Source organism: Equus quagga, chromosome 13 (assembly GCF_021613505.1).
Source record: "Equus quagga isolate Etosha38 chromosome 13, UCLA_HA_Equagga_1.0, whole genome shotgun sequence".
NCBI classification, from domain to species: Eukaryota; Metazoa; Chordata; class Mammalia; order Perissodactyla; family Equidae; genus Equus; species Equus quagga.
In genome coordinates this window covers 47,433,761-47,447,456 of record NC_060279.1, presented here as the reverse complement: position 1 = coordinate 47,447,456, position 13,696 = coordinate 47,433,761, and the positions used below count along the sequence as shown (strand labels likewise).

At 47.7% G+C, this 13,696-nt stretch overlaps 1 protein-coding gene across 1 annotated transcript in view; it reads left to right on the top strand.

The window, feature by feature from the left end:
* The window catches only part of BRD7 (bromodomain containing 7), a 191,430-nt gene that overhangs the window by 142,344 nt on the left and 35,390 nt on the right, over positions 1-13,696 (top strand). The window contains exon 2 of the mRNA XM_046682030.1: positions 13,369-13,665. Coding sequence (XP_046537986.1) covers positions 13,369-13,665 — 297 coding nt within the window. The remainder of the gene's footprint in view (positions 1-13,368; positions 13,666-13,696) is intronic.

Below are 13,696 nucleotides of genomic sequence, written 5' to 3'. Positions count from 1 at the left end.
TTTGACTTGTCATTGAGTTCTACCACCGTCACGGTCACCCCACCACCATCACCCCTTCATAGTCATTGGTTCAGAGTGGACACACTATCTAAATTGGTTCAATCAGATAACTCCATGACTTTTTGGTGGACCACTGGGGAATGGAGCATTCTCTCTTCTCTGAAGTGGGATCTACAAGGATGTGAGCCTAGAGGCCGTTACAACCTGTCTGAGAATAGAACCAGTGCTGAGGAAGCAGAGCCAAGAGATAGAGAAAGCCTGAATTTTGTGACATCATTTGAGCTCCTGGATGTAGCCACACCTGAAGCTCAACCTCATTAGAGGTGGGTTTCTGACACCACCAAACAAAAGCATTCGGACTGTCACATGGAGGCTGAGCAAGACGAGCATGAAGACCGGACATCCTGATTTCTAGTCCAGTGTTCTCACCCTGTATTGTGTTCCAGATGACTTTATCCAACAGCACATCCAAACTTGACTAATTTGTGTGGCTTTATGGTTTACTAAAAGATGGATTTTAAAAAATAAAAACATGTGATCACAATAGTGTTTTATCCACTGAATCACACAGCCATGGAAGAGCCCCTGGAGATCACATCATTGAGTGCTTTTCAAAGATTTTTAGCAACTTCTTGTTTCAAATGAAGTCTTAAGCAGAGCTCCTGTGTATAAGAAATAAAAGCAGTATCTTGCTAGTGCAAATGTATTTTACCTTTTAAGTTAGAAGTTATAACATTTACTTTTTATAATCAATGAAGACCCAAATTTTAATGTATTTGTTTCCAAGGCATAAAAATTGGTTATATAGGAAATTAATAGAGAAAATCAATGAAACCAAAAGCTGGTTCTTTGAAGAGATCAGTAAAATTGATAAGCCCCTGGCAAGGCTAAGAAAAAAAGAGAGAGGACACAAATTACTAATATCAGACATGAAAGGGGACATCTCTACAGACCCTCTGGACATTAAAGGATAATAAAAGAATATTATGAATGACTCTATGTCCACAGATTTGATAACCTAGATGCAATGGACCAATTCCTCGAAAGACACAATTTGCCAAACTCACACAGAAAGAAAGTGACCATCTGAATATGCCCATATCTATTAAAGAAACTGAATCAATAATTAATAACCTTCAGGGGCCAGCCCAGTTAAATTTGCATGCTCCACTTTGGCAGCCTGGCATTCACAGGTTCAGATCCCGGGCGCAGACCTGTACACCGCTCATCAAGCCATGCTGTGGCAGTGTCCCACATATAAAACAGAGGAAGACTGGCACAGATATTAGCCCAAGGATAATCTGCCTCAAGCAAAAAGAGGAAGATTGAGAACGGATGTTAGCTCAGGGACAATCTTCCTCACCAATAATAATAATAATTAATAACCTTCCAAAATGTAAAGCACCAGGCCCAGATGGAGTCACTGGTGAAATCTATCAGATATTTAAGGAAGAAATTGTATAAATTCCCTGCAATCTATTTCAGAGGCTAGAAGCAGAGGGATTACTTCCTAACCCATTCTATGAGGCCAGCATTACCCCAATACCAAAACCAGACAAAGAGATTACAAGAAAAGAAAACTATAGACTAGTATCTCTCACAAGTATAGATAGAAAATCCTCAACAAAATATTAACAAATAGAATCCAATATTGTATAAAAGACTTATACTCTACAACCAGGTGGGATTTATCCCAGGTATGCAAGGCTGGTTCAACATTTGAAAACCACTTAATATAATCAATCACATCAAGAAGTTAAAGAAGAAAAATAATGTGATCATATCAATAAATGCAGAAAAGTCATTTGACAAAATCCAACACTCATTCATGATAAAAATTCTCAGTAAACTAGGAATAGAGGGGAACTTCCTCATCTTGATAAGGAATATATACAAAAAGCCCTACAGCTAACAGCATACCTAATGGTGAGAAACTCGAAGCTTTCCCTCTGACATCAAGTAGAAGGCAAGAATGTCACTTCTCACCACTCCTTTTCAACATTATACTGGAAGTTCTAGCTGATGCAATAAGACAAGAAAAGAAAATATAGATTGGTAAGGAAGAAATTGTCTTTGTTCACAGATTACATAATTGTCTGTGTAGAAAATCTGAAAGAATGGACAAAAAAATTGGAACTAATAAGTGATTATAGCAAGGTTGCAGGACACAAAGTTAATATACAAAAGCTAATCATTTTCATAGATACAAGCAATGAACCAGTAGAATTTGAAATTAAAAACACAGTAGCATTTAGATTAGCACCCAAATAAGTGAAATACTTAAGTATAACTCTAACAAAATATGTACAAGACCTATATGAGGAAAACTGTAAAGGTCTCATGAAAGGAATCAAAGAAGAACTAAATAAATGGAGAGAGATTTCATGTTCACGGATAGGAAGACTCACCATTGCCAAGACGTCAGTTGCTCCTGACTTAATCTATAGATTCAATGCAGTCTCAATCAAAACCCCAGCAAGTCATATTGTGGATATTGGCAAACTAATTCTAAAGTTCATATGCAGAGGCAAAAGACCCAGAACAGCCAACACAATACTGAAGGAGAACAAAGTTGGAAGACTGACACTACCCAACTTCAAGGCTTACAGTAAAGCTACAGTAATCAAGATAGTGTCGTACTGGCAAAAGAACAAACAAATAGATCAGTGGAGCAGAATAGACAGCCCAGAAATACATCCATGGAAATACAGTCAACTGCTCTTTGACAAAAGAGCAAAGGCAATATAATGGAGAAAAGACAGTCATTTCAACAACTGGACATCCACATGTTAAAAAAATGAACCAGGACGCAGACTATACACCCTTCACAAAAATTAAGTCAACATGGCTCACAGACCCAAATGTAAAAATGCAAAACTATAAAACTCGAAGAAGTAACACAAGACAAAACCCACTTGACCTTGGGTATGGAAATGACTTTTTAGATGCAACACAAAAGGCACACAAAGCCATAAAAGAAGTAAGTGATAAGCTGGACTTCATTAAAATTAAAAACTTGTGCTCTCTGAAAGACAGTCAAGAGAATGAGAAGACAAACTACAGACTGGGAGAAAATATTTGCAAAAGACATAATCTGATAAAGGACTGTTATCCAAAATATTCACAAAATTCTTAAAACTCAACAATAAGAAAACAAACAACTCAATTAAAAAATGGGCCAAAGACCTTAACAGACACCTCACCAAAGAAGATATACAAATAAGCTTATGAAATGATGCTCCATGTCATATGACATCAGTGAAATGCAAATTAAAACTGCAATGAGACTACCACACACCTATTAGAATGGCCAAAATCCAGGACTCTGAAAACACCAAATGCTGGTGAGAACATGGAGCAAGGGGAACGCTCATTCATTGCTGGTGGGAATGCAAAATGCGACAGCCACTTTGGAAGGCAGTTTGGCAGCTTCTTACAAAGCTAAACATACTCGTAGCATTTGATCCAGCAATCATGCTCCTTGGTATTTACCCAAAGGAATTGAAAACTTATGTCCACACAAAAACTTGCACACAGATGTTTATAGCAACTTTATTCGTAATTGCCAAACCTTGGAAGCAACCAAGATGTCCTTCAGTAGGTGAATGGATAAAGAAACTGTGGTCCATCCAGACAATGGAATATTATTCAGGGCTAAAAAGAACGGAGCTACCCAGCCATGAAAAGATATGGAGGAATCTTAAATGCATATTACTAAGTGAAATAAGCCAATCTGAAAAGGTTTCATACTGTATGAGTCCAATCATGTGACGTTCTAGAAAAAGCAGAACTATGGAGACAGTAAAAAGATCAGCGGTTGCCCAAGGTTGGGGGTGGGGCAGAAGGAGAGCGGAATAGGCAGAGCACAGAGGGTTTTTAGGGCAGTAAGTCTATTCTGTATGATACCACGATGGTGGACGCATGTCATTATATGCTTGTCAAAACCCATAGAATGTGCAACACCAAGAGTGAATCCTAATATAAACTGTGGACTTTGGGTGATAATGATGTGTCAAGGTTGGTTCATCAACTGTAACAAATGTAGCACTCTGGTGGGGGGTGCTGATAATCGGAGATGCTATGCATGTGTGGGAGCAGGGAGTATATGGGAAATCTCTGTACATTCCTGTCATTTTTCTGTGAACCGAAAACTGCCCTAAAAAATTGGTTGTACAAAATATATATGTAATAATATATAATTGCATTATGGAGGATTATCACAGGGTTTTTATAATTAAATTTTTTTAAATAATTGGGATAAGTAAAAAAGTCCCTCAGATCTTTTCCATCCTTCTGTTGAGATTTTGAGTAAAAACATGAACACATGAGTGGGTCTAGCTTTGTCAAAGTTCTCCTTTTGGTGTCTCATTGTTCTAACATTAGAGAAAGTTTCCTGTTTTCTTGTCCAAGAAAATAAAGCCTAGGTATAAGTTAATGTTCTAAAAGGGTGCTTCTCAAACTGTAATACGTATATATGCATGGCTCAGGGAGCGTGGTAAAAGTTCTGATCCTACAGTCTGGGATGGGGCTGAGATTCTGCCTTCCTGCCAAGCTCTCAGGCGCTGCTGCTGCAGCCGGCCCACAAACCACACTTTGAGTAGCAGGGCTCTAGAATACACAATAAAGGAATACACAGTATATCTCTGATATATAAGGCAAGGAAATGAAAATCACTACCAATCTCTAATCTGAAAATAAATTGGAAAATATCTAAATGACATATTCCAAAATGTTACAGAAAGTGGTGGGATTTTAAGCAATTTAAAATTTCTTCCCTATGCCTGTCTGTATTTTCAAATTTATCAGTAATGAACACATATTACTTAGGCAATAAGTAAGTTTAAAACTAAATAACTGAATCAAGAGAAATCTAAAATACATACATATATTTTAAATAAAACTTTTATCAGATATCAGACACAGACAGAACATTGGAAGTACTTCCCCACAACCAACAGCGTCTGAAAGCAACCAGCCTGGTCCTCCTTCCATGGCCCTAAACAGACGGGAAGAGACAGGCCCAGGTCTCACAGCTGGTTTTTGCGAAGCCAGGACAAAGGGACCTTAGAGCTCTGAGTGACACAGTACAAGCCCACAGCCACAGCACACAGTGACTTTCCGTGAAGGGAATGGGAGCCTGGGCCCCATCCCCAGAGCAGAGTTCCAAGGAGCCATATAGGACCATGTGCCCAAGCTCACAGCATCATGTGTGAGCTGCTGAGTGTCTACTGCAGCCCTGGGCTCCTGGGAAACGCCCAGCCATGTCTGAGGAGGACGTTTTATCTGGTTTATCCCACTTTACACTCCATAGCCTGGTGTTGAAAGCCTTGGCAATCTTGCCTCATCTTCTCTTTCTCATCATACCCTCCCACTCTGCCAGCATCCCCACCTTGGTGTCCTTGCCTGCATGATTCTGCTTGTCTGGTCCACCCTTTCCCAGCCCTGAATAGACCCTTGCAGGGCTTGGAGATTCCCTGCAGCCTGGCCCAGCTCCCTCCTCCACATGCCCTCAGCCCGCTGCTGCCCTCAGCCAGCTCTGGTACTGGGCATCCTCCCAGGATGCCCCACTCTCCTGGCCGCCTTCCTGCCTCCAGCGCTCCTCTCTGTCTCCTTTCCTGCTTCCTCGTCCTCCACTGACCTCCTAGATATTGAAGGTCCTCAAGTCTCCATCTTCTCTGGTCACTGCTCTCTCTTCCTGGGTGGTCTCATTCACTGCTGAGGTTCCAAAGACATCTCTAGACCAAAAGTCTCTTTTCAGACTCAGTCTCTCCTCTGAGCCCCGGACACATGCCTCCACCTTTCTGCTCAGCATCTCCTCCTGGGGCATTCACGGCATCTCTAACCCCTCCTAAATTCTTCTCCTAAATAACTCTCACCTTATCCCACTGCACCCACCCACAGCTCCCACGCTAGTCCAAGCCACCACCATCTCCCCCTGAAGTCCACATTGACCCCTAGCTGCTCTCCTGATCTTGTTTCCTAAACCCACAATTCCTTCTTCATTCAGAAGCCAAAGCACTCTTCTTAAAATGCAAACCTGGTCATGCGCTCACTTCCACTGCCTTCAGAGGCACCCAGACAGAAACTCTGGCCACCTCCTGAGGCCCTGCCCAGGCAGCCTTATCTCCAGGCCTGTCTCCCACTTTTCTCTTGCACCAAACCTGGCCCTGTCTTCCCTGAATACTAAACTGAGTACTAAACTTTTCCTGCCATCGCACATGCTGACCCCTCTGCCTGTTTAGTGGATGCTGTGGGTGCCCCACTCAGCTCAGCTGTCCTGGGGGTATCCCAGCCTGGCAGCTGTCAGGGTTGGCCGTTGAGGGCCTGCAACATCCACCTTCTCTGGAAAATTGTCCTGGACAAACCAGAGTCACCTCTGTGGGGCTGATGGAACCCTCCGGCCAACCTCATCCCCTGACCTAGGCTCCCCAAGGCTGGCCCTTCGCCTAACCCCCCAACCCCTGTCCGAGACTGTTCTGTGGCATGCTTCATGTCCCACATCCCCTCACCGTACCACCACTGTGGGGTCCAGCTGAGGTTGAGGCCACATCCTGGCTTTGCTTCTACCCCTTCCTGCTCTTCCCACTCCCTTTCAGGTATTTGCTATCGCCCCAACAGATCCCCATCAACCTGGAAGGTTCTGCTTCTAGGGCACCCAACCTAAGACTCATCCTCCAGGTCAAGTGTGGCCTCCTCAGGGGGCCTTGCCTGAACCCCCAAGCTGGGTCAGCCCTATCATTACAGCCCCCTGTTGTTTTCCTCCATAACAGTTAGTACAACTGTAATTAAATAATGATCTGTGCAGTTGCCTGTTTAATGTGTATCTCCCTCACTGGACTATAACTCCACGTGGGCAGGACCATGTCTATTTTCCTCCCACTGTGTTCCAGCACCTAGCACAGTGCCTGGCACATAGTAGGCACTCAACAGAACTGGATGAAAGCAGGAAGGCAGGGAGGCAGGGAGGCAGGGAGGCGGGTGGGGAGGGAGGGAAGGCTGTCACGTTGCCTCTTTCCTATTTGATGGAGGGACAGCTGCCATCTGCTGTCTCTCTCTTGTTCCCTCAGAGGCAGGCGGCTGCAGCAGCCCCACCTGTGACCCTGAGCAACCCTGGAAGCTGCGCTGTCGACAGCCTGTCACAGCAAATCACCTCAGGCCACTACATCCCCAGAGAGCTGCCCACCAAACCAGCCTCAACCCCTCGGGGCCTCTCCCGGCGGCACTAACAGGCTGGCGCCAGGTAGGCCTGTCCATGCCGCCAAACTGGGGCACCTGCTGCAGCTGCTGCAGGCCTGGGCTTGGGAAATGCCACCTCCCTCCCCTTCCCCCAGGACGGAGGGTGGCGCAGGCCCAGAGTACCCAGAAGAAGGCCCTTTCCCCCCGGCCTTCTGTCCCTTTACAGTTGGGAAGGCCTTCCCTGTGCATGAAGCCTTTTTCCGCCTCACTTTCTCTGACCCGCATGCCAACCACACAGGCTGCACGGGGCTGGTTCTGCCCATTCCTCAGAGGAGAAAACCGAGGCTCAGACAAAGGAAGATGAAACAAGAAGAAAGCAGCCCACAGACAACTGGTCCTGGGGCTTCCTCGCCCTGTCTCACCGCTGCAAGAGGGAGCTTTGAGGAGCACAGCAGGGCAAAGGTGAGGGTCTCGGAAGCCCCTCATGCTCAAGGCTTTTAGTCTGTCTGGATCGTGGGGTTGACTCCCAGTGCTCCTTTTCCATCTGTTAGCTCTAAGGGGAGACCTGCAAAGGATCCCCACAGGGTCACCCAGAACGGCCCCAACCAAGGGAGGCCACACTACCCCAGGGTCAGCTGTCCAGGACATCAGAGGTGTCCCAGAGCTCCGTCTCTACAGAAGCACCAAGGCCCGAAGGCCCCGCTGTGGTGGAGGCTGGCGCACCTCAGGGTAAGGAGTCTGCTAAGGGCCTCGCCCACCCTGGCCTCAGGCCCCCCGGACAACAATCCTCTAGAGAAGCCTGGGCCTCAGAGAGGTGGGCAGAGGCCATCTCCTGGGAATGCCACCCCTCCGCGGCCAGCCTTCCTCAGTGCCTCTCTCCTCCTCCTCCTCCTCCTCCTCAGACTCTCCCGTAGCCCACTAGTCACCTCCTGTCCCCAACCAAAAAGACCCTCAGGGGAGGAGGTGGGAGGGAATCTTCATCACAAAACAGTAATAATTATTCATTCATCCATCCAACAAATATTTCTGGAGGGCCTGTGCTGAGCCTGGCTCTGTGCTAGGTGCAGGGACACAGCCATGAGTGACAAGGGACCAGTCCCTGTCCTCGAGGAGCTGGGGATCCAGCAGGGGAGACAGTTGACGAACACACACATACACACAGATAACAGAGATGTAGCATGATTTCGGTGGCCACAAGTACCATGAAGAGAGGCAAAGCCATGCGGGACTGAGGAGTCAGGAGAAGTGCCACTGTGGATTACTGGTCTGGAAGCTTCCCTGAGGCAGTCACCCTAGAGACCAGGATGACATGAGGGCAGGAGCCAGGCCAGGAGCTGACAAGGGAGCGTTCTAGGCACAGGGAGGAGCAGAGGTTGAGGTCCCGGGGCAGAAGCAGGCCTGGTGTGTCAGAAGCAAGTGAGGAGGCCAGTGGGGCTGGGCCACGGTGATGGGGGGAGGACATTGGGCTGGAGAGATAGGCCCTGAAAGCCAAGGGGAGGATTTAGCTTTAACTCCAAGTGAGATGGGGAGCCATGAGACAGTTTTGAGCCGGGAAGTGACATGATCTGAATTATGTTTTTAAAAGATCATAAAATATTTAAAAATTGATATTAGCAGCTGACATTCATTGAGCACTTACTCCATACCCAGTCTCAGACTCGGTGTTTTGACCACATGATCGTCTTTCGCCCTACAATCGCCGGACCAAGCAGCAGGCCTGACTCCCTTGCCCTTGTTCTGGAGAGGAGACTGAAGTTCAGAGGGGCGAAGCGACGTGCCCAAGGTCACAGATGTGGTAAGTGCGAACCCAAGACTTCAGCCAGTCTGTCCCACCCCAGAGCTGTAGTGTTACCCTGGTCCTGGAGTTGGGAGGCCTGGGTTCCAATTCTGACTCCCACCCACTAGCTGAGTGACATAGGCAGTTCCTGTGGGGTCCGACACTGCCACAGCTCCAGCCTCTGTAAGACGGACATACTATGTCCTCCTCTGGAGTTGCAGGGCAGACACTGGGCAAGGGTCCGGGCTGCTGAGGGGTCCACAACAGATGCTCACCAGGTGTTACAGCCGTTGTTCGTCCCCAAAGCTTTGGGAGCTGCATTCTAGGGATCTGGTGAAATGTGTCAGGCCAGGCCACCTTGGGAAGAGAAGGGACCCATTCTGCCTCCACAATGGAGCCGCAGCAAACCAGCTGCAAGGGAAGGGACAGAGGCCCGTAGATGTAGGAAGGTTCCAGAGAGGACTAAGGAAGGTGCAAAGCCAGCATCGTCCTCTCCCAAGATTGTCCTCTTTCTCTTCAGCCAATAAGGATGCATGAGAGAGAAGGCTCCATCTCCTTAGAGTGGCAACTAGCTGCTGCCAAGAAGCCTCCCCTCACAGCCCAGGCCAGAACCAGCCTCCCGCCAGGTAGCACGGCACCGGAAGCCCACCATTAGAGAGCTGGCCCATCGAGTTGAGCAGTCATCTTTTATGGGTCACATTCTCTCTGTTCATTTAGACTCACAGGACCCACAAAAATCCATGAACAGCAAATAACAACTATTTCCATCTTTTAGCTTGTATTCTGATCCTTTTTAGTGCACAGACATCCATTCCTGCATGTTTATACGAGCATATGTGTCCTCTTCTGGAATTTGTTTTCATCAAACAATATTCCCAACATGCAGGAAGAGACTTTGGAGATTATCTGGCCCTCTTTTCGAAGAGCAGTGTTGCCTAGTGGTTAGAATGTGGGGTTTGGAGATAGGCAGACATGGATTCAGATCCCAGATATGCAAGCTGAGTGACCTTGGACAAACCACTTGACTTCCCCAGGCCTCAGTTTCCTCACCTGTGGGACAGAATACCAGTTCTCCTATCACCTGGCTAGAATAGGATAAAAGGGTGTCCCTTTAGAGTGTGTGCAACACTCCAGCTAAGTACCCCGCACAGGCACTTGCTCACTTGCTGCCACTTCAGTCCTTCTTATTGAGATATGTAGCAGGCTCAGAGAGTTTCCCTGATGGGATGATATTTGTAGAAGGTATCTATTGCTACATAACAAATTACCCTAAAACTTAGTGGTTTAGGTAAACACACTTATTATCTCACAGTTTCTGTGGGTCAGGAGTCTAAGCATAGCTTCCCTGGGTCTTCTGCTTCAGGGTCTCTCAAAGGCTGCAGTCAAGGCGTGGGCAGGGCTGAGGTCTCATCTGAACGCTCCACTGAGGAAGGATTGACTTTGGCGCTGAGGTGGTTGTTGGCAGGATGGACGGCTCAAGGGCTGCTGGACTGACAGCGTCAGCTTCTTGGGTGTTGGCTGAAGGCTGCCCTCAGTTTCTTGCACATGGGCCTGTTTAGCATGGCAGCTTGCTTCATAGAAGCATGCAAGCCAAGAAGGCAATGGAGATGGCTAGCAAGATGGAAGTCACAAACTTATGTAACTTAATCATGGAAGTGACATCTTATCACCTTTGCCATATTCCATTGGTTAGAAGCAAGTCTCTAGGACAGTCCACACTCACTTGGAGGACATGAACACTAGGAGGCAGGGATCTTGAGGGGTCATTTTAGAGTCTGCCCGGCACAGCATGGTTCAGTTCAACCAGCTTTATCTGCTCCCTTTTATGGCCCAGACACTGTCCTGGAGCTGGGAATAAAGAAGCAGATGAGTTGGGGTTGGTAACTCCCAGGAACTTTTTCTGTGAGGTGTCTTCTGCTTCATGTTCTTACTCGTTTTTCACTGCTGTGAACATTTTGGGACCTATGTAGGATCTCTGTTGAGGGGAGGAGGGACATTACTAACTCCATAGTGTGAATGAGTTGTTAACCAGACCCTTTGCCTCCATCCCAGGGTGGTCAGAGGGGAGAGAAGGCGGAGAGGGAGCTGGCTCTGAGGGCAGGTGCAGAGTAGTAGTCACCGTGCTGGGTGCTGTGGGTTCCCAGGGAGCAAGAGCAGACCCTGCCCTGGGAAAGCACGCTGGGTGATGGGGAGCAGACAGGGAAACTCGTAGCTTCAGCCTGGAGTGAGGCACGCCCCAGTGGAGGCCAGACCCACAGGAGGAGTTGGCGCATAGTTGTTCTCTTGAAAGGAAAAAGTGCTCTAGCCAAAAGCTGAAAAGCAGAAACCAAGCATGGCCCTATACTTAGGGGGCACTGGTGGCTTGATTTCAGAGCAGCAGAGGTTCCTTTCCCCGACACAAGCCCTCTTCCTCCACTCTCCCCTCGCCTCCTGGATGCCAGAGAAGCTTGTTACAGGGAGGCAATAGACACAGACTTTCAGCCTTCATGCAAAAGCAGCTCCCTTCCTTAGAGGAACCTCATCCTCCCTGGCTAACCATGGGGTCCGGTGGGGCCTGCCAGTCACAGACTCCACTCCTCTTGGCCATGGTGGTGGACGTGGTACCCAAGCTGGTTCAACCTCCCATTCCCTTGTCCATAAAACAAGCGGCCCAGCCAATCCAATCAGAGCCCTTCCCTGGGATTTTTCCTGCGTGAGGCTGACAGGGAAGAGACCCTTTTCCCAGCCAGTCAGGAAGCAGCTGCTGGTAACTGTGTTTTCAGGCATATAGGAAATAAATTTAATTAATTAATTAATTAATTAAAAGATGGAGCCAAACATACACAGAGACAAGATACAGAAAGACAGAGAAACCTGACAGCATCAAATCCCTGGTTCCCATCCTCCCTCAGGCTAGTTTTACTCCTGCCCTTCCGGGACATGTGAACCAACAAACCTTTTTATTTACTTGAAATAACTCAAACTGGCTTTCTGTCACTCACCAACCATAGGGTCCTGAACTACAAGTCTACCATTTCACCACTGGAGTTCAATCTTCCTGGCAGATGTGATCCCCAGGTCCAAACCCTTACTAAAGTATAAATGACTAATGCCAGATCCTTTCTTGAGAGCAGGCTGTGATTACAGGTTTATCTGAAAGTACACACACATTATAAGGCTAAAAGCAGAGACAGTCAAGCCATCCTTCACCATGTTCCCTAGTAAAAAGAGCTTGTGATTCAGAAAACCTGAATTTGAATCCTACCTCTCTCACTAACTGGCAACCTACTTCACTTCTCTAGGCATCCATTTCCTCATCTGTACAATGGGAATAAGAATATTTCTGCCCTTCTTATCTTACAAGGTTGTTCTGTAGAAAAGTATCAACCTTATTTTGCTTCTCTGCAGTCACCATCCCTAGATGTACTGTATTAAACCACCTTAACACTATTATTTGGGCAAATGCCAATGAGCGGAAATGTGAGTAACTCATCTCTCCAGTAGGGTTCAGCACCTAAGGTAAGAGAGAATGAGAAGAAGGGCTTAACAGGGTTAAGGAGTGGACGTCCGTCCACAGAGCAACGGTGTTAGTCTGAACCTCCATTTGGTGTGGATCTAATAGATATATTTTCATCATTTTTCCAATATAATTTCTAAATTTTATCTTTTTTCTATTCATTTTTTTAAAAATGTAACATACACATAAAAAAAAAATCAAACAATAGAAACATAAAACTAAAACAATCCACTCCACCTCCAGTCCTATTCACCTGAGATAACCACTATTAACAGTTCTTCTGTATCCATCACAGCCTTTTTATCCAGATGTCAACATTCATTCCCATAAATGGATCTCATCATATACACTCTGCTCCATGCTCTGTTGATGTTGGTCTTGGAGGCCTTTACCTATCAGCACATAAGACTTTTTTTAAGATTAGAATCCTTCAGTTATTGACGTGCTGGGTTTGCTGGATCTGGCATCCAGGACAGGGTCCAATAATATTGTTAAAGGGAAGACAGAAGCAAGGGAAACCGGGATGGAAGGGAGGAGTCAAGGAAGGAGGAAGGGAGATAAAAAGGAAAGAAAAAGAAAGAAGGGCGGGAGAAGGAGGGAGGGAAGGAAGGGAGAGAGGGAAGAAGCGAGGGGAGAAGAGAGAAGGAGAAAGAGAGGAGAGAGGGAGGGAAGGAAGGAGGAAAGAGAAAAGAGAGACAAAGAAAGAATGAGATGGAGGAGAGAGAGACAGAGAGAGACAAAGAAAGAGACAGAGAGGAAGGAGAGGAGAAGGCAGGAAAGGAAGGAAGACAGACAGAGAGAGAGAAGAGAGGGGAGAAGAGGCAAAGAGAGAGGAGAGAAAGCCGGAGAGAGGAAAGAAGGGCGATTCAGAGGTGGCCCCGCCCCCGGCCCGGACTCCGCCCCCTCACGCGGGCTGCAGCGCCACCTCCGGCCGCCAGGGGCCGCCGCGCGCAGCCGGCCGCACCCTGCGCGCGCGGCGGGCCCCCTCTCCCGCCTCCTGAGCGCCGGCCGCTCGTCGCCCCGCCGCCGCCGCTCTCGGGCCTCGGCCGGGCTGCGCGCTTCCTCCCCCAGGGGTCGCGCCGCCGGCGCACGCCGCCCCCCTGCCTCGCGGCGCGGGCTCTCGCGGGCCCCGCTCCCGCCCTCCGCTCGCCTGGCCCGGACCGGAAGCGGCGCCGCACGGCCTGGGCCTGGCGCGGGGGGCGGGCACCGGGGCCCGGTCGGACATGGGCAAGAAGCACAAGAAGCAC